This window comes from Anopheles coustani, chromosome 2, assembly GCF_943734705.1.
Source record: "Anopheles coustani chromosome 2, idAnoCousDA_361_x.2, whole genome shotgun sequence".
Taxonomy (NCBI): domain Eukaryota; kingdom Metazoa; phylum Arthropoda; class Insecta; order Diptera; family Culicidae; genus Anopheles; species Anopheles coustani.
In genome coordinates, this window is record NC_071289.1 from 34,505,208 (window position 1) to 34,524,057 (window position 18,850).

Sequence of the window (18,850 nt, forward strand, 5' to 3'; positions counted from 1 at the left end):
CCAGGAGTTTTGCGAAACAATGCTTAATATTTTGTGACATTCAATTTCAATTTGCTTAAACTGTCAACAATTTTAAAGCATGATAATAAACCTTTCCAAAACTGTGCTTGAAATTCGATTCCGGCCATTATTATAGGAGTTACAGACCTTCAAAGTTGATGGATTTTTTTCAATTTTTCACGCAATATTTTCACAAATCTTGACTTTGACGGGCTGTTTCTCAGAACCTGGAAGAACAGAGGCTCTAGTTTTTGGGTCATTTCTTAGTTTCATCTTGTAGTTTAAGAAAACATATCTCATTTTTCTGAAATCCAAAAATGAATTTTTGATTTTTATCCCGGCTTCGCTCCATCGTGCGACGGCGCAGTCAAAGCTATCTTCCGGCGGCGATCAACACCGGGCCCGTCTTATGCTGAGCCGCGCACTTCTCGCGACTAGTTTTCGGGGTAGGATTTCTAACGACTTTTTTTTCCAACTTCTAGATCCGCCCGCCGAGTCGGATGCGGCGAGCGGGGAAACGTGTTCGCGATGTGTGTAGTTTAATTTTTCAAATTTTCATACCTAACTTCCCCGCGCAAAACGGGGGGGCGTCGCGAGCGGGTGGTAGGACTTTGAACCGGTGGGAATTCGATACCGCCATACCAACGTGCAACGAACTATGCTGCGGACGCGGTTCAATCAGCATAGGATCATACCTCGCCCGGCATTAGACGCGAGCAGGCGCCCGTTGCATGCCAGCACGTGGTCGCGCATTTGGAACGCATTCGCGGCTGCAATTGCAGCGGCTGACCTTGGATCGAACGTCGACGGCGCCGTGGTGATCGAAAGATTTATCCTATTTTTTCCTCCATAGCTTTATATTTGTGCCAAACCCGAGAGACCTGTAGGAGGTTGCGAATTTTGTTCTACTTCGGTTGAACGCCCGCCACTCCGCGCGCTGGTCACACAGGTGCCGCACAACAAGTTGGTGACTAATTTAGTAAATAGTTGCACCGGGCTCTGGAAATCTGGAAAACCCCTTCCCCGAACCCCACCGACCGTGGGTTTCCTTTGGGCTTTGGGGTTACCGGTTCGTTCGGGCACGATCGATGACTCATTCGACGGATATGCCGGTCGGCATGTGCTTTGGAATCCGGTGTTTTTGCCGAGACGAGGTTGGTGGCCTAGACCGCTTGTGTGTTTGCGCCTCAACTGGTGTTTCATTGATGTTTTGCGGCTGGTTCTCTAGCTGTAAGGCTCATGGCTGCATTGAATTGGCGTTCATTTGTCAACGATCATAATTTTCTTTAGTTTTATTCACTTTTATCAGTTGCTTTTTGACACATAATGCAACGAGAACACTATCGCCTACAAGTTTATATTATTTCTATTGAAATGAGTTGAATTTTTGGGCCATTTCAATCCGATATTTATTTATTGTCCAACCACAAACTCTTACCTTTGGCCTTTACATCTTATGGCCTTAAATTAGATATGCTTACACCATATGCAAAAGTGGATTAAACGTTCTAGAGGCCCCAAGTAGCTTTAAACTGAAGACCTTAAAACATACATTACATTCACCATACAATTTTTCTTTTTAAAATTTACAAAATTTTAATCAAGATCAAACTATAAAAAGCAATGATATTTAGGTTTTCCTTCAATTTACCTCTTTGATATTTTATGCGTATGTTTTTCTATCGGGATTATTTTATTCTATTTTATTTTTTATCAATAACTTTCCAAGAGAAGCATAAAAATAAAACAAATGGTTCACTTTTTGAGCAAATAACTTTTCAGTCGTTTTAAAACTCGATTCGATAAATAAAAAAACAATTATTAGTATTATTTCTTTAACTCTTTTTCGATAAATAAAAAAAACAATTATTAGTATTATTTCTATATTTCATTTAACGTTATATTTTATTCAAATGTGAAGACACTTTTGTTAATTTATATTCTTCCATTATCTTCAAACAGTTCTAGAATTTTCCTCTTCCTCAATCACTAATCACTTCAAAATTAAGAAATCACGAGAAGGTTGGTGACCTTTTCTTTACAAGAGCTCAATTCAGATAGTTCAGTTGCATCATCCTCACATTTTCAGAATCTTATATACCTTAATTCGAAAGTAAATCCACAAACTCTTCACGCATTTGATAAGATAAGCCAGTTTCTGGTAAAATATTTCAACATTTAAATTTGCAAAATATGGGCAAAATGTATGAGGCCCTCGATAGCTTGGGACCCTGAGCAGCTGCTTAGTTTGCTTATCCTATGAACCACCTCTGTATATTTGACCATATATTTTTGCAAAATTTCCACCACTCAGACCTGTTATGAACTTTTTTAACCGTGTCGTTCTTAGAGCACCATAAACTCAAACCGAACATGATTCAGAATAAATAAGATTATCTTCAACCTTCCTTGCAACATGTGCACACATTCGGTAACGAACCATTTCGCTTCCAAAGATCTACACCAGGCGTCAACTACATGTTTCGCAACAAAATGATGACGCAGTTTAAAAACCAACCCAGTGTACACAAACATTTCGTCAACCGCCCAAACTGCACGAGAAAGTGCTTCCTTTCGAAGCCGGCCTAGGTTGCGCAACTGTACAGAGAATGCGCAGTTTTGGTTCTTTACTGGAAGGGCAAGGCAGTTTCTTTTTCACTCTCTTTCACATGCAGAATTTAAATACCCTTTAACCATGCGGCGTTCGACAGATAGTTTGCAGTTGAAAAACGGTTAAAACGCAACTGCCTCTGTGCGACAAGTTGTTTGCGTCTTGAAGGAAACGGGCGTTATCAGATAATCCACCTGGAGAGGGGTGTTTTTAACTTCCCGTGTTAGTGCGCAGAAGGCGGCTGAAGGTGCTGTGTTCTTGCATGCAAAAATGATACGGTTTGGCATCAAATATTTACCACCTGATAAGGGCTTCCTGGGAATAGGCGCGAGTGCACGTGAAACTATAACTAGGGGTGACATGTTAAAAGTCACATTGCCAACGGTTTTTTCCACTACCATTTCTTTCCCTTCTTTTGCTTAAAAAGAGAAAGATTGAATTTTCAGCTCGCGGAGTCGCGCACCACGGGTCGGATTTATAACATGCACGGGCGCAACACATCGCTGAACTTGATCGCTGGGACCTTGCCATTCACCTGGGCACCATCTTGGGCGGACGCGGGTCGATTTTATCAACCCCGTAGCAGCTGGAAGGGGAAGGCGCCCAACAACGGATTTCCTTATTCTCCTGTCACAGCATATTTGGATAAGCCACTGCCGCGGAGCGGGCAATTAAAGTGATCCACATGAACAATGACATTGAATTGGAGGCTCTACGGAATTGCACGCCATATGGGAATGCGTACTTACCGGAGACGGATGGGAGACGGCAGACACGGCCGTTGCATAATTGACAACGGACAACGGTCTCGACAATGATGCCGAGTGCTGGCTATCGATGAAATTATCAATTCTTTACCCATAAACAGTAACCACCATCCATAACCCTGTGTACCTGCAGCACTTTTTGGGTTTTGGCGAACTCGACGGAAACGACCGAAAGGTTGGGATATTCCGGATCATAAATCTGCCGCCGCAAATGCTCACGGTCAGCTCCCCGCTTCGGATCCCTCGAGAAGGGGAAGAACTTGACGGAAGGCCTTCCTGGGGATGTAGGCAAATTTCGCCTTTCGCCCTTTTCTGGCGAAGATCAAGGAGAGCGCCCCGGAGATATTCAATTGTGCGCCGTCAAACAGTTTGCTGCCTTGCGGTATTTGCTCGCTCGTTTACTTTGTCATTGGTCAGGAGTTGAAGTAATCCGTTGGAAATTTGGGTGAAGGGCTATCACTGTTCGCATGCAAAAAGGGTCAGTCTCAGATTTGCGTGTTTTTTTCACCAGGGTCATTACCCAGATTTTTGTCGGGCCTACCCCATCCTTGTGCATTTATCCTACCCAATAAACCACGGCAACTTATTGGAAGTCGTTTTTTACTTCGATACGTAAGGTGAAATCTGACTATCCCTCAAGCATGATGTATTGACTTTAGTGGCGGTGTTGTTTCTCAATCGTATTACTTCACCTCTTTTTGCTGGTAGCACCTTGTAGGGTGCACAGTTTTGCTTGTTCGGATGAAAACACCCAGAAGAAAGGACTGATAGATTCCCGCAAAAAAAAAAATTGTTTGGGCAAGGTGAATTATTTAATTGACGAGACCCCGGACCCCGCAGAAATGGCTACTTATAAGTTGATAATATTTCCTTTTCCAGCTGTTAAATTGATGACAACGTTCCGGGCTGAGAGGCAAGGTGAAAGAGAAGCCCGCACGGAATGGCATTCCGATTTGGCGCGCGTGCGTGCCCTTGCGTGTTCGCGTGTGGATGGTTTATTTTTGCCATTTTGGACGGATGTTGTTATTCCAATCCCTTCCTTTAGGACACCCCCGATGTAAAGCGCGCGTGAGTTGGTAAAAATAAAACAAACAACCACATTTTGAAACACCGGCGATGAGTGCCGAGTGGGATCAGGTATAGGGCGGAGGGCACCCAAGTGAGACGGAAGAAATCCTTGACGTTTTTCTTGACCGAGGATTACACCACCTCAAGGAAGATTGTGCTTGCCGGGCTGTGAAGGACTCCTCCGCTGATCGATCGTGTGCTTCGGTTGTTCTTTCTCCCAAAGGTCGGCCCAACATCTCTTTGGTTCGTTTACAAGCTGCTGAGCAAATACGAACAAGTTGCACAGTTTGTTGCAACTTATCACCAGATGCTTGGGCATTTTGAGCCTCACATCGTGTTCAGACTTGGTGCACCCAGGTGATTAAAATTCCTTCGAGTGGAAGAAAAAAGGAGGCCAAAAACCCAGACAGAGATGGGGGCCTAAGGAACGCAGGGGTCTGTGGACATCCCTAGACACGCGCTGGAAGGCCGGCTTAAGCGCCACCAGCGTGAAGGACGAACCGCCACGAAGGCAAGGTGTCTCCCCGGTGGTGAACTTCAGTCACATGTTTATTTGCTTATTTTTTATTTCACCCTCTCGAGCAAATCAACTCGATTCGCGTCGCTTTCGCCCCGCTCTTCAGATGTCCGATGGACACCACCTTTCCTGATGTGGTGTGAATTATGCGGGTAAACCGTCGGGCAGATGAGTGATGACGGTGTGGACGGGTGAGGTTGTGACTGCGTTGGCAACTCCGTTACGGCCGTGGACAAGAAGTGGCAGCACGAAAAAAAAACAAAAAGCACAGCGCCATCCTTCAAGCCATATCGCAGAACCGATGGCGGTCGCGGTCGTTACCGCTTAATAAGGTGCACTTTTTCACACTCTCACCTTCCTTCAGGTGGCCGTGGCAGATTGTTGTTCCCGTTTTTTTTCCTCTCCCCATGGGATGCAAGTTTGTGCTAGTCCTGTCCAGGTTAAATATTTCACTCAGCAGACGCCAAGGTGTGCTTATCGATACTCGGTGATGGTCACCGGCGGTTCAATCGGATATCGATTGCTCGTTCAAGTGTCAGAAACGAAAAAATGGAAGGTGATTTTGCACAAAGAAACTGTCGGCTGTGAAGGAGGCATCTCGAGTTTCGATCGTTGATAAATTCATTTTAAATGCCAATCGGTGGTATTTATGTCTTGTATAATATGTCGAAGATGTACGAAGGACTCTCCTCGGTGGAAGACTTGAGCTCGACAAAACTCAATGCACTTTACAGAATACGCACAACCAATTTGGCTGGCTTACAAGTGAAGAAGCTCTACTTTTACCGCTTTCTCTTCCCGTATCAGCATCACAACAGATTGCGCTCCGCCTCGAGATGTTTCCGCTCGATAATCCGCTTATAGCTTCGCAAAACAATGCGTGACTGTCGCCCGCCCGATGATCGTTCTCATTAATTTCTCCCTCAGCCTAATGTCGGGTCGAAAAAATGAAAGTCGGGAGGAACTAGTAAAGCGGGTAGTAAAGCAATAAAACTCGGTGGGTATTCAAAAACGGAACCAGTGTCGCTCGCGTGCGTTATGAGTCGCGCGAAGCTGGAAGATTCGGAACGGTGGCGCCGAGCATTTCACTTGCGCTGGCAAATGGCAATCGTGAGCACAGTATTACACCGTGTCACACGCGATCTGGCCAGCTTCACCTTCCGATTGGAAAGTTTGGAAAGGTTTTTGGGAGCTGAACAACCGACTTCGTCGAGGGAGCGAAAGTTCACGACCAACGGACGGATAGATAACATCGCAGGAAGTCCAAAGCAGTCTGACGCCAACCCAGATTGTTGTGACAATCTGCTGCCCCCACCCCCAAAAGGCAACGCAGTATAGCCGGGTGTCTGTTTTCGGGAGCTACCAAGCGCTCGATGGAGTTCTGACAGCGATGTCACTTGACGTTGGCCACCCCAAATCTATTCCGAAGCTTGAGACACACGCGCGCGCGCCCAAGCATACGTAACCCGTTTGTGGCGTCACTACGCGCACCGTGGGGATTCTGGGTGGCGCTCGGTCTGAACACGCCAGAGCCTTTACGTAACCCCAGAGCACACGGTGTAGCCCCAAAACACCCGGCCAACGATCAGTCAAAATCGCTGTAGGCGTTAACACCAGCGCGGGGTGTATTTTTATTTTGGAAGTTCCCCTCGGGGGGAACCTCTGATAGCTGAGGGTAGTACCATGGAACCCGCGCGTTCGGGACTTCAGAACCCGAGCAGCTGTACAGCGCAGCAACGGGCAGCAAGGGTGGCCACCACCTTACCCTGGTGTGTTTCCAATTTAATTATCAAACTATCGAAACCAATCCATCGACGGCAACAAGGTGCGTGCGATGGTGGACAGGTGGTGGAGACCAACCCCAACCACAAACCACAACCAAAACACCAGGGTTGGCAACCTGACGGAGAAACTATCCACGACTAACCCTATCACTCCGGTCGATCTATCCATATCTATCTACGCACTCCAGTAGGGCGACACGGAATGAATTGGAAATGGATTGGAACGACGACGAATAGGAGAACTGACTGGGAGTTGCCTATTGACATCGGGCGCTATTTATTGTTGCGCTTGTTCTATTTTGACCTTCACGTCATATATCACAGCAGGTTAGCAGGTTGAAAACCCACCTCGGATGGTGGGTTTTTCTTCCAGTTATTCCTTCACTTCACGTTTGGGTTGTGTTTTATTTTTCGTCTTCTTAGGGAAAGTTACGGTACCAGCTATGTAACGCACCTCCCCCACGGGGTGACTCCTACCTTTTCCATTCGTTTTGTATTCCCCCAGTGCTTGCATCTATGGAAGGGGGCGCTATTACCATACCGAATCAGGTACCGACCACCTGGAGCCCGAGAGCATTTGGAGAAAAGGCTCTGCCTCTGACCTCAAGCTTGAAGAATTTGGACCAGGAAATATTTGGAACCACGGCGACCACACACAAGGGCGGCTGCGTCTGCTAGGACATGGACCGGGCCATATGCTTCGGATGGGTTTCGATCGCTGCTGGTAGACATCACCCACATAATTTGGCTTCGGTGTTCGGAAGGTCACCGATGCGGTTGAGCTGCAATCAAACGAGCTGCGAGCCTTTTACAGGACGAGCGGACTTCGGGCAACGCTGAGGCAACGACTTAACTTCCACCGTGAGGCCTTCCCTGCGGAGGGGTGATTAATATCCACTTGCTTTAACAGGCTCTTTATCCTTCTTTATTGGACAATCATCGACCTAGGAGGTCGACGATAGTTCACACCACCGCCAGCTTGGAATCGTCCGAGCCCTGCCCTGCTTTCGGGACTCCGGGTCTGTCCCTTTCCTCTCCCCCGAGGTCCTGCGGTCCCGGGAAGGCACCGGGGATTCCGGGGACCGAGCAAACAGAGACATTCGCGCCCAGGAATCTCTCTCCCCCGCTGCGGGACTCGGGTGGGTGCGGAAATTTATGTCCCTTCGCGCTCGGAGACACGAGACGATCGTTTCGTTCACGGCAAACCAAGCACCCGGTACCTCTTCGTCGATGTCTGACACTCCTGAGCTCTATCCGAGAGTTGAAAAGCCGGTCCAGCGTTCGGGCAGCATCGGTAGGCTGTATTCCTTTTTCGGACGGCCTAGGGGATTTATCATCCACGGGGAGTTCCTCCGGAGCCCGCGAGCTGTGCGCCCTCGCCGACCATCGCCGGCATACTTTCATAATAATTTTGTAATCGTAAATTGTTGCCGCCCGCCGGTCGCCGTTCGTTCGTCCGCGATCCCTTACGAGCCTAGCCCACAGTCCGTTCGTCTGCTGGTTTGCAACATAGTTTCCGGCCTGCTCCTCAGGGGGAGATAGAAAAAAATGAGAGAGAGATGGAGAGAGAATATCACCACACAAAATCCGACCCCAGTGCCGGGTGCTGAAGAGAACGGTACAAGTTTGATGCGACAACGCGAGGTTTCGCGCAAGGAATCTCAACCCTGGCGTCACGTGGTGGACTGACAGTTCGCCCAGAGTCCAGAGTTCAGTGTCTAGGGTGCATGGCGGGCTTGGGGACTACTGCAGCGACAAAACAACTTGATCTACAGCAGATCCCCTCATCTGTTTTGCACCCCCACCGATCACCCCTACCCCGGGCCGTTTCGCGTTGGATGCGAAAATTAATTTGTCAAAAGTGTTGCGATATTTATGTGACTTCGGCCACAATCAGGGCGATCGCACGCCGGACCCCGTCGGCAGTATCCTGCTGGGGGCTCGCGGTCGTGGACGTGGACACGGTTCCCTCGGCGGGGGATCTTTCCACCCCAGCTTCGATGTCGGTGGTCGATGAGTGGTATCTGCGAAATAACAAGAAAGAAAAAAACAACACCACACACACAAATCGGAAACGCTTAGAGTTAATGAGATATTGACTCAGCAGCGGGACACCGGTTGCCAAACTGTGCGCCCCGAAGAAGATGTTGCCCGGTTGAATCGGGTCCGAATACATTAACCGATAGAGGAGAAGGCTGTGCCTGATGTGGGCGTTGCTATGGAAGCGCAATAGGATGGGTGTTGGGACTACTTCATACGATTACTGTGGAGGTTCGTTCACGTCTATGCTGTTCAGTTATTTATTTTAAAGAATTTAAGTTGTTTGTTTCGTTTAACTTAAACTTTTTGTATAACGATGTTTTAGTTACGCGTAAAAAGTCTTCTAATGTTTCCTCCTATACTCTTGGCCCTCCTTCATGGACAATTATTTGTACGAGAAGTAATTGCTCCCCTCCCAGAAAATTGCTCCCCTTTCCCGGGTTCAACATTAATTTTATCGTATAACCAGAGCGGTGTCTAATTGACGATTTTTCAAAAAGAACTACCTGTTCGTTCAAGCCCGACAACGGGGCCGCCGAGCGTCATAAAAGGAAACTTGCCCCTGGGAGTTGCTGGTGGCCACCTTTCACCTAAAACCATACCGTTCAACCGGCCACTTGATTAAACATCCGTGTTGGTTCGAGGAAGGAACGGCGAACCAAAGCCCAAATAAGAAAAAAAATCCTCCTAATGTAACAAGTGTGGTACCGGTGTGGAAAGGCGGTATAAAGCAGGGTAAGGTGACGGAGTGGTTGCGGCCGTAGATTATAAATCGCAGATGGAAAGTAACAGATCTGATTAAACAGGGGAAACATCTAACACGGCCGCAATCTCGCAGCTGATCTTTAATCGCTGCACACGCGTGGTTCGCCCTTCGCCGGGCGACGAGGAAAATTGGAAAGGGAAGGAGACGAACAGCCACACACACACAAATACACACACGGACCGGGACAGGAAACAAATGCACCACCGTGGCGCGGATCGGTAAACATAATTAGTGCATTAAAATAGCCGATGCCAACCGGTCCGGTGTTGTACCGCTTTAATGATATTGTTAAATTGTGAGCATGAAAGAGGGCAGCCCGGCAGTAGATGCTCGGTTCACGGAGCTGGCCACAATTTGTTGCTCTAAAACGCTCTCGAACAGGAACGGTTGCGACGCACAAGTGCACTTTTCCCACAGGAGTTGTAGGGTTTTTCCCTTCCACGAGCCGCTTACCTTTTGACGACCTAACAGACCGCGTTGTTTGTCCTCTTTGGGAGAGGTTCCTCCGTAGGATGATGCGAAAGAAAGTAAGTTGAAAACATTTACTCATGCCCTATTAGGGTGTAATCATATTTTAAACGGAAGAAATTCAGATGGAAATTATGTTGATGTTGCCAGTCCATCGCCCGAATTGTGTGGAAAGCTGATCTACCCATCCGCGTTCAGGAACAAAGCGATTGAACCGTATGCTAAGGATGGTGCATTCCAATCCCCAACTGATAGATTATGAGTTCCACGATAGACTGAAGAGAAGCAACACACCAAATCATGCGCGCAACGGTAGCAGCATTATAAACCATTCCGATATTTACGACTTCAATAAAACAATAAAAAACAGTAGTAGCTTTCAAATGAGGTTATAAATTTTGCTATCGATTACACATGCCGGGGCGCGAATGCATTTGACGAGGGGCCGTCGGGTGAGGCTTTTTCCGATGGAGAAATGCATGCATGTATCATAAACGGCGGACCGATGGGAGATCGTGTCCTCTGGAAGGGGTGGGATGGCGGTTGGGACATTCGTGCGACACGCCATTCCGCCCGAATGCAGCACCGAGGGGGGGGGGAGCGCGTTCTCCGCGATCCACGATAAGTGAAGTCGGTCCGAAAAGTAGGGAAATAAAATACAAACACCTAATACACCAGAACAATGACATGGCCTTCCCCCCGGGGGTTGCATATGGCTGCGCCCGCGGGAAGCATAAGTCTTTGGCGATTGTTCACGTCCACGGGCCACAGCCACCGGGTTGGTCTCTTTACATAATCACACCAGATCGGCCCTGTGCGGGGGGAGTTGCTCCGCATTATGATACCGTTTTATTGCATTTTTTTGTTCGCTTCTTCTGTTTCGCCCCAGGACGGGGTGGAAGAAATTATAAGAAAATCATATCGAAATGGAGATGAGCTGTAGGACCTGTGCTACAAAGAAGCAGTTATCCACACTCACACAACCACAAACACCAGCTATCCGTACGAATTTAATGTACTCGTTTCGATTGTAAATCATACGACTTTCCAAATCGTGCCATCGATCATAGAAGGAGGAAGAAAAGGCTGTTAGTTTTGCGAGAGTTTTTCTATTGTTATGAAGAGATGGTGAGGTATTTTTATTTCCCTTGAGATGCATTCGGTTACATATGATTATGCAACGTGAAAATGCTTCTCTTCGAAGAAAGCTACACTTTGTTAATCGTTATTTCTCTTTCTCAACAGTGTCTGGTTGAGCGAAGACTTGTGAAGCGAGTTTTGTCCTATTCTTAATTTGAACAAATAAAAAAATATTTGTCTTTCAATTTTCCAAACCGATCAAAGATAGTTATTTTTCCGAATATTTGACCGATCGAGCAATCGTTCGAGTTGATCGATATTCCGGGGTCCTAATCCGATCAGAAATGCACACAAACAACAACGCTAAACAACAAGCACTCGAAAATGCACCTCCATTCTTTCTAAATAGGACGTGATGAAAATAAACAAACCATAGATCGCACAATCTTGGGTCAGTTGAGCGGCACAAACAAAAAAACACTCGAAGTATCGCCTCAATCCACCCAAAAGTATTTGTCCGGTTGAAAATGCTCTTTATTTCTTTATGGGAATACCTTTTCATACCGAATAGCAACGCTTTTCCCGTGTGGTGATGCCCTAACGTTAGCCTTTCCGAAAGGAATCCTTCCAGCGTACACTTCGAGGCTCATTCATGCGTGAGAAACGTTTTACGAAACACACATTCTCAAAAGGAATCGCTCCCGATGAAAGGTTCGGCTAGCTTTCCAAAGGCTCCTGGCCGCTTCCATCGCAGGTCCACACGCGGATGTCAAGATTTATGAACTATTTTCTCACAATTCCCCGAAAAAAAGGGAATCCTTTTTTACAGTGCCAATACCTGCTGGCCTCGACCACAAACGATCGAACTCGAACTCGCCGGAGGGCTTAACGCTTAAGACGGGCTCCGCGCTCCAAGAAGGGCCCTAATCGGAGCCCCGAAAGGACTCCGGGCCCGGCAAAAGGGAACGGGAAGAACAAAAAACAACCTGTGAATTTTTCGGTTTCGTGTTATACTTTTGTATCAGCTTCCACGTTTTTTTTTTCTTACCGTTCCCCTTCGTTCCGCTCTTTCGCCGCTTTGAGTCCTTGAATAAGTTTCCTCGAAAGCATTCATGCCCCGATCAGGTTACCAGGGGAATGGTTCAGGTGAAATTTTCGATCTTACATCGCCTCACAACGCACCTTCCCTGCTTCGTTTTTTATCCAACACGCGGGGTCAACCATTGCGCGGGTGGAAGATCCTCGTTCCAAGGTGAGGAGTTTTGTATTCCTTCCTTTGCCCTCGTTTCCCATCGATGTCGCTCTCCGTTCATTGTTCTTCAATTTTTCTCAATGAAATTAAAGCTCTCGTACTGCATGGTCAACCGAACGGGGGGAAAGGAAACGACCTTTAGGCAGTTCCATTCATCGGAAAATCGACAAGGATCACTTCGAGAAGGATTAAGAGCGCGCTATGAAGAGTGTGTAGAGTGTTGTGTTCTGTTGTAGGTAGATGATTGATTTCGCTCTTCGTTCAAGAACGTTAGTGGTTCATTCTTTGCGCTTTCGACAGCTCCCGAGGATGTAATCTCGTATGTCCTGCCCTGGCCGAACAAAGCACACCCTCGGAATGAGCAGCTTTTATGAATGAAAGTAAATTGTCTGCGTGCTCCCGGCGGGTTTGAGGCCATCGTCCAGTCACAGAGCGGATCACTTTTCACCTACTTAGCTGACGGGAGACGGGAGGAAAAAGAAAGTATCCTATTAAAACCTTTATGCATCACTTTCCGGGAAGCTGCCGTGCTTCTTTTAGGTAGCGATCCTTAACGAGATCAACGTGCACACAACGCTCTCGTGGGTGAGATCGAATGTTTTGATGCCTTTTTTATTGGCCATAATGTGGTCAATCTAGGGCAAGGGGAGCGTAGTTACCGTGGCAGGATTAGCAGCGTGTCCCTGGGCGAGGCGAAAGGTTTGGTGAAATTCTTTCGGAGGAGTGAAGTGAAGCGAGAAATGAAACGGTCAGGTATCGGACACCATTAGAACCCACCGGGGGGGGTTATCGCTGGCGTGCGGCGATTGTCCAACGCGACGCGATCGCGTCCATTAATAATGATAATAAATCAAGCGCAAGTGGGCATCGGAACAAAACCGCCCGGCAGAAGATCGACCCGGTCCCGGGGAATGTTTGCCGCGTTCTCGACATCCGCAACACTCGAGTGTCCGTTTTTCCCTATGCGCGCGAGCATTCCACCGACTCGCGCCTCCCCACGCACGATAAGTAGCCGCCGACGGAGCCATAAGTGACGCTTGTTTTTTCGCAACACCTCACCCGAAAACCGGGCCAGCTCCCGGGGGCTCCTACCGTTTAATTGATATCATTACTCGCCTAACAACAAATAAAGCATGTTCTCGCGCAACATTCATCATCCCATCCGATGGCGTTAGCCTTCCCGTGGCCGGAAACTCGGACGGGGCGGCCATAAACCGATGGTGGGACGGGGGCCTTTGTTTGGACAGCTAATTTATTGGAGGCGAAGTGCACAGCCGGCAAAAGTCCTTGCCGGGCAGTTGCTTCGCGGGGTTTTGATTTATGTCGCCTCTAATGGGCACCGATAGTCGTCGGTGGCATTCTTGGGGGATTTTATTTTGCCTGCCATGAGATGAATTTGAGAATTCTCCCTAATTTTCGACCATAACTCAGCCGGGCAATCGGATAATTTGCAAATCAGATAAAACCGGCCTACGGTGGTGGTCCATTTTGTGTTAATCGGAATTCTTAATCAAATTGGAAACCGGCGAAGATTCACAGCAAGAAGATGACGCTCACAAATACGAAGAAATGGAGGATCGTTATGTTACTTTACAAAATAAATGGTTTGAATGTGAACAAATCATTGGGATGTATTATCTAAAAGATCCTTGCAATGGGTTGCTTTCTTTAGTTTGAGACTGTTGTAGTTTTTCAGTGAATTATCATAATTATTTATAAAGTGATACGGATATAGCGAAATAAATTTAGAAGAAACTAAGGACAAAAAAGAGCGTTCCATGCAATCGTGCAACATAATCTTGCGCCAAAGCATCCAACTTTCGATGTCTCCCGGATGGCCACTCTCCAATTTACATCGTTCGTCGCATATCTGCGGCCTCGCATCGAAGCTATTTGTAGCTGACTAAACAGCAATAAATAGCTCCCTGTAACAGCGCATTGCATCGGGCGCGATGATGCCACAGGAACATGTTTACCTCCCCCGTCGGAAACTGGGGAACGTCCACAAGGAGGTGGAAATTGCTGTGTCGTATTTTCCACCGCAAACACCTGAATCTATTAGCGGACGCAAGACGGTGGAGTTCCTCCCCCCCGACTCAACGTCCTTTCACGCGTAAATGCCAACACGTGGAAGCTGTTTTGCGCGCGCTCCAAAGAAAACATTGAACGTCTTCGAGGTCTGGATTTCTGATAAATACTTTTGTGATCCCCGGTCCACCCGCACCGGCGTGCACCATCTGGCGGCGCGGAATGTAAAGTGTTTGGCCATTTTGTTGCGCACCTTTTCGGGGCGTCCGTCCGAAGAGGACACCTCAGCTGATCGGCGAACAGCCTTGCAACAGGTACTCTAACCCGCGGAGACATCCTAGAGTTCGGAGATCGAAGGCGATCCCGAAACGCATAAGTTTCGTCTCGGCGTCGAGCAGGTCGCAGTAAGTGTCGGACGGTGTAATCGGTAATGCATGTAGGTATTTATGGATTGCATCTGTTCCGCGGTGTTCGGCCGGTTCCTCCCGGCACGGTAGTGGTTTTGGTAGTACTTTTATTATATCCCCATGTCGCCGCATCGGCGTGTTGCGATCGCTGGTCGATACCGTCCGGCAGGCTTCCGTCCGTCGAAAAGGAGCTCGTTAAAACCCGCAACCCCTCCCACGTCCCACTTGCTGGGGAAAACCTAAAGGAACGAACCGAATGATGTCGGTACAACCGTGTCGACCTGTATCTCCATCGGACGCGACGACGACGACGGCGGACGCTCGGTAGTTTACTGTGCGAGTTGCCGAGTTTAGCTACTTATCGATGTTCGCAGGTTCACGTTTTTATGCAACCCGCATCATCCCCCCCGTTCAATGCCAGGGCCAATATTGTTTGTCGATTAGTTCGCTTGCATCGCCGACGGCTTTGGTCTTGCGTCCGATCCCCGGGTGGTTTCTCAGGTGAACTTCCTTATCGTGCTGGCACGGGATCTCTCCCCATGGAACCCTTCTCCAGGCGCAGCGTATTGAGATTGTCAGCAGCATCGGTACCATCAGCAGCATCTCTATCGCATCTCGCTCTCCCGCTCTTTGGACGACTGGAGTCAGTGCAGCAAAATGGATCCAGAAGACCTTCGGAAGATTACGGACACGAGCGATACCTGGCCTTTGGTGGAGCTCCAGTGCACTGTGGGGTTAGTGCAGTCCATATTGCGAGGGCGTATTTTTAAAAGAAAATGTTTATCGAGTTGTGATAATTTTGTTTGAAATTAAAGTTAAGGGCCGAAAAGGATTAGTATCATATTAATGAAGAAAAAAAGGATAACATCACACGAAAATATTTAGAATGTTAAATAAAAATATTAAAAATGGTATGCTTGATTGAACAAATTTTAAATTATTTAAAAAATAATTTAGAAAAGAGTTACAACGTAGCCAACGATGTGAAACACTTTTTGATTTAGAAATCACTTTTTGATTTAAATTCGAGTTTTCGTCAAAACATTTTTAATACACTAAAACGGACTGTGCAACTCGGCTGGAGCCTTAAAGATTACTAGCGGGAGGCCAAAACGAGTAACCGTGCATAGGGGAAGCCAACGAGCCTTCATTCAGCAGCAGATAAAATAATGTACACGGTGCTGCGTTTATTGATTTTTCGTGTTTTATCGATCGGCTCGCGTCCAAAAAGGTGGAGTGGGAAGGGGCATTCAGCACTTCGGCCGCTACTTTCCGAACTCCTTCCAACTTCTAGTTCATCCTCCGAAGAAGTACCACCTCCTGTGTGTATACCTATGAACATACCCTCCAACTCCCGCGACTTCAGATAACTGGTAGTCTGGTGAAAAGAACCTGTACGGGAACAAATCGCGATCAGCAACCGCAGTTCACGCGATCACCCGTCCGTGCAGTCCTTGGAACGAATCGAGCCAACGAGAACGGTCCCGATTAGCTGGCGAAGATGGTAGCTGGCGGGGTTTGGTTTCCTGGTACAAACCTGCGAGTTTTCGTGCCTTTTGGAATTTATCATGATCCTCCAAAGCGTATCGATCTGGACTTATCTGAGCGTATGATCAAAGTGGTTGGTTATGCGCGACCGTTTTATGATCGATGCGCAGGTTAGCGTTGGACTTTTTGAAGTAAAGTTTTGTGAAGTATTTTCAAATTAACACAAGTACACCTACTTCGGATGCTTCAACCTCAGTCGCCATAATGTAGAATTCCTTTAGAGCACGACTACGACAAGTTGCAAGAATTGCCCATTTTTCGCATCTCATATCGTAAACAAACAGAAGTCGTCGAGCAAAATGGTGTTACTGGTGCCTTCCCCTTTTCCAACCTCGACCACCGATTGGAGCCGTTCATACTTTAACGTTTTCCATCGATTACTTTTCCGTGAACCGATTTCCAACCGTCACCACACCGAACGCGCACCCAAATGGTCCGTTTGTCGAAATGGGTTACGATCCTCGGACGAGGCCCCGTTTCGAAGGGAAGTTCCTGGTCCTCCCGGAGGTATTTTCCTCCTCAGAGACGTCCTACAGTTGCTGCTTATCTGGCGCAGTTATGCTGTGGCTCATATCGTCATCGCCCCATAGGTTCTGCCCCGGCTAGCTCGTGCCTTTCCAATTCGCCTCTCCTTTTTATCGCCCGTTTTCACCCTGGAGGATCATGAGACACACGGGAAACTCGAGGCACCTTGAAGCATAAGCGAGGGAGAGCTGTCGTTATCGAACAATAATTATAATTTATGAATTCATGTTGTCTTATTTGTTATTGTTTTTATTGGGTTTCACGAGCGCACCGGTCTTCGCGAAAAAAACAAACAGTGCCCGGGGAAAATAGTCGCGGACCTGCCGTCAGGTATCCCTGCCATGCGATTTTCTCGCAGGAAACAGTAGCGGTGCGCTCCGATGATCTCCTCCCATTGAGAGGGTTATCACTTGGTAGAGTTTTTCGGTAAATTTATGTTGTCCTCCGTGCGGACAGCGCAACGCTACCGGCGCAGCAAATGGCATCCTCACGGAGGGAAAAAGCGTTCCAGTATTTCATCGCTGTCGTGGTCCATTTTCCGAGCGCGCAAACCGAGGGAAAAAAGACATTGTTGTGCCTCCTCCCGACCGAATCGTGGTCATGGTCGATTCACGAAACCCTTTTCATACACCATTTCAGTTCTACTGCTCAATACTCGATCGGGATATGGGAGATTCGTTGGGAGAGTTCGTTCGATGAGGTGGGTACCTTCGGTAGCACCTTTCTTTTTCGGTTTCCTTTCGATCGACACTAAATTTGTGCTCGGAAGCTGGCCTCTAATGACGTTCGTAAGGAGTTCCCAATGCTCTGAGTGGGTGAAGAGTGTCAGGCCACACGGTGTCTGATGTAACAACGCGCATAACCTGTACGATATTGTTTATTGTTCTACACAGAACCCTGAAAAGCTACTGGACACAAGAGCTAACGATAACTCACGATCATTTTGCGTCGATGGTCAACGAAGAGACGGCTCGGTGGAAGAGCTCGTTGTACGCGCTCAGAAGACGACGTCCTCACTGGACCTTGGTCAATAACAGCCCTACCCGACAAGAACCATCCGATAAAGTGCTTCTTTTCGCGCATTTTGTACGCTGTCATACGGTGGAAGATTTATGATAGGCTACGACGACTCGGCCAGAATTGCTATCCGAAGGAAGTTTCACGCCATGTTATACACCTGGACATGACGCGCGACCATATCGGATTAGGTGAAGGGATTCTCGAGGTGAAGGGTTCTCTTTCCTGAAACCGATCGAACACCGTGCGCGGAGAAACGCACCTGTCCAATATCTTCCCGGCTTCTGACCGCTAACGGTTTCTTTCTGCGGTTCAGTTTTTTTTATGTTGCAGCTTTCCGACATGATGCCATCGACCGTTGAGATCGACGTAGAGAAGGAGCAGAAGCTACCGAAAGAAACCACCTCCATACCGCAAGTACAAAGATTAGATGTTGCCGAAGCGAACCATTCATATGTACTAACGCTCGGACAAAACACGCATAGGAAGAAGGAGGTCGAGAAGGCTCCAGCTTCAGCCCACCTACATAATCCGATCCACCAAATCCGTGTAAGACCTTTCCCCTCCTCAGACCAACGACGCGAACCCGTTCCAAACCGATCGTTCGATTTCGCCGCAGCCGATCATCCCCTAAACATATCATTATCGAACGTAAATGAAGCATAATTAAAATCAATGAGTCAATATAATTCCCTATTCCACCCTTTATGTGGAGGATTTTGGGCTCTTTCCGAAAATTCTTCTCCTCCTCGGGGTTGTCCGGCGGGAGGGTGGTTGTATGATTGTATGTTCGGATTCGGAAAACTGTTGTTTAGGCGAGGGAATGCTCAAAACAGTAGTCCACTTCGGTCAGGTAAAAGGTAATGAACTCAATGATGATTGTCTCTCGACGAAATACCATTCCTTTTCGAGACACAGTGCGTTCGTGTGTTGGAGGATTTGGGACATTTTTTTCACGCTTCACCTTCAGTG

At 47.6% G+C, this 18,850-nt stretch overlaps 1 protein-coding gene across 1 annotated transcript in view; it reads left to right on the forward strand.

Annotated features, from left to right (window-relative positions):
• Positions 1-18,512, forward strand: part of LOC131264282 (angiotensin-converting enzyme-like) — a 146,624-nt gene extending 128,112 nt beyond the window's left edge. The window contains exons 9-10 of the mRNA XM_058266564.1: positions 18,212-18,334; positions 18,450-18,512. Coding sequence (XP_058122547.1) covers positions 18,212-18,334; positions 18,450-18,512 — 186 coding nt within the window. The remainder of the gene's footprint in view (positions 1-18,211; positions 18,335-18,449) is intronic.
• The last annotated feature ends 338 nt before the right edge of the window (positions 18,513-18,850 follow it).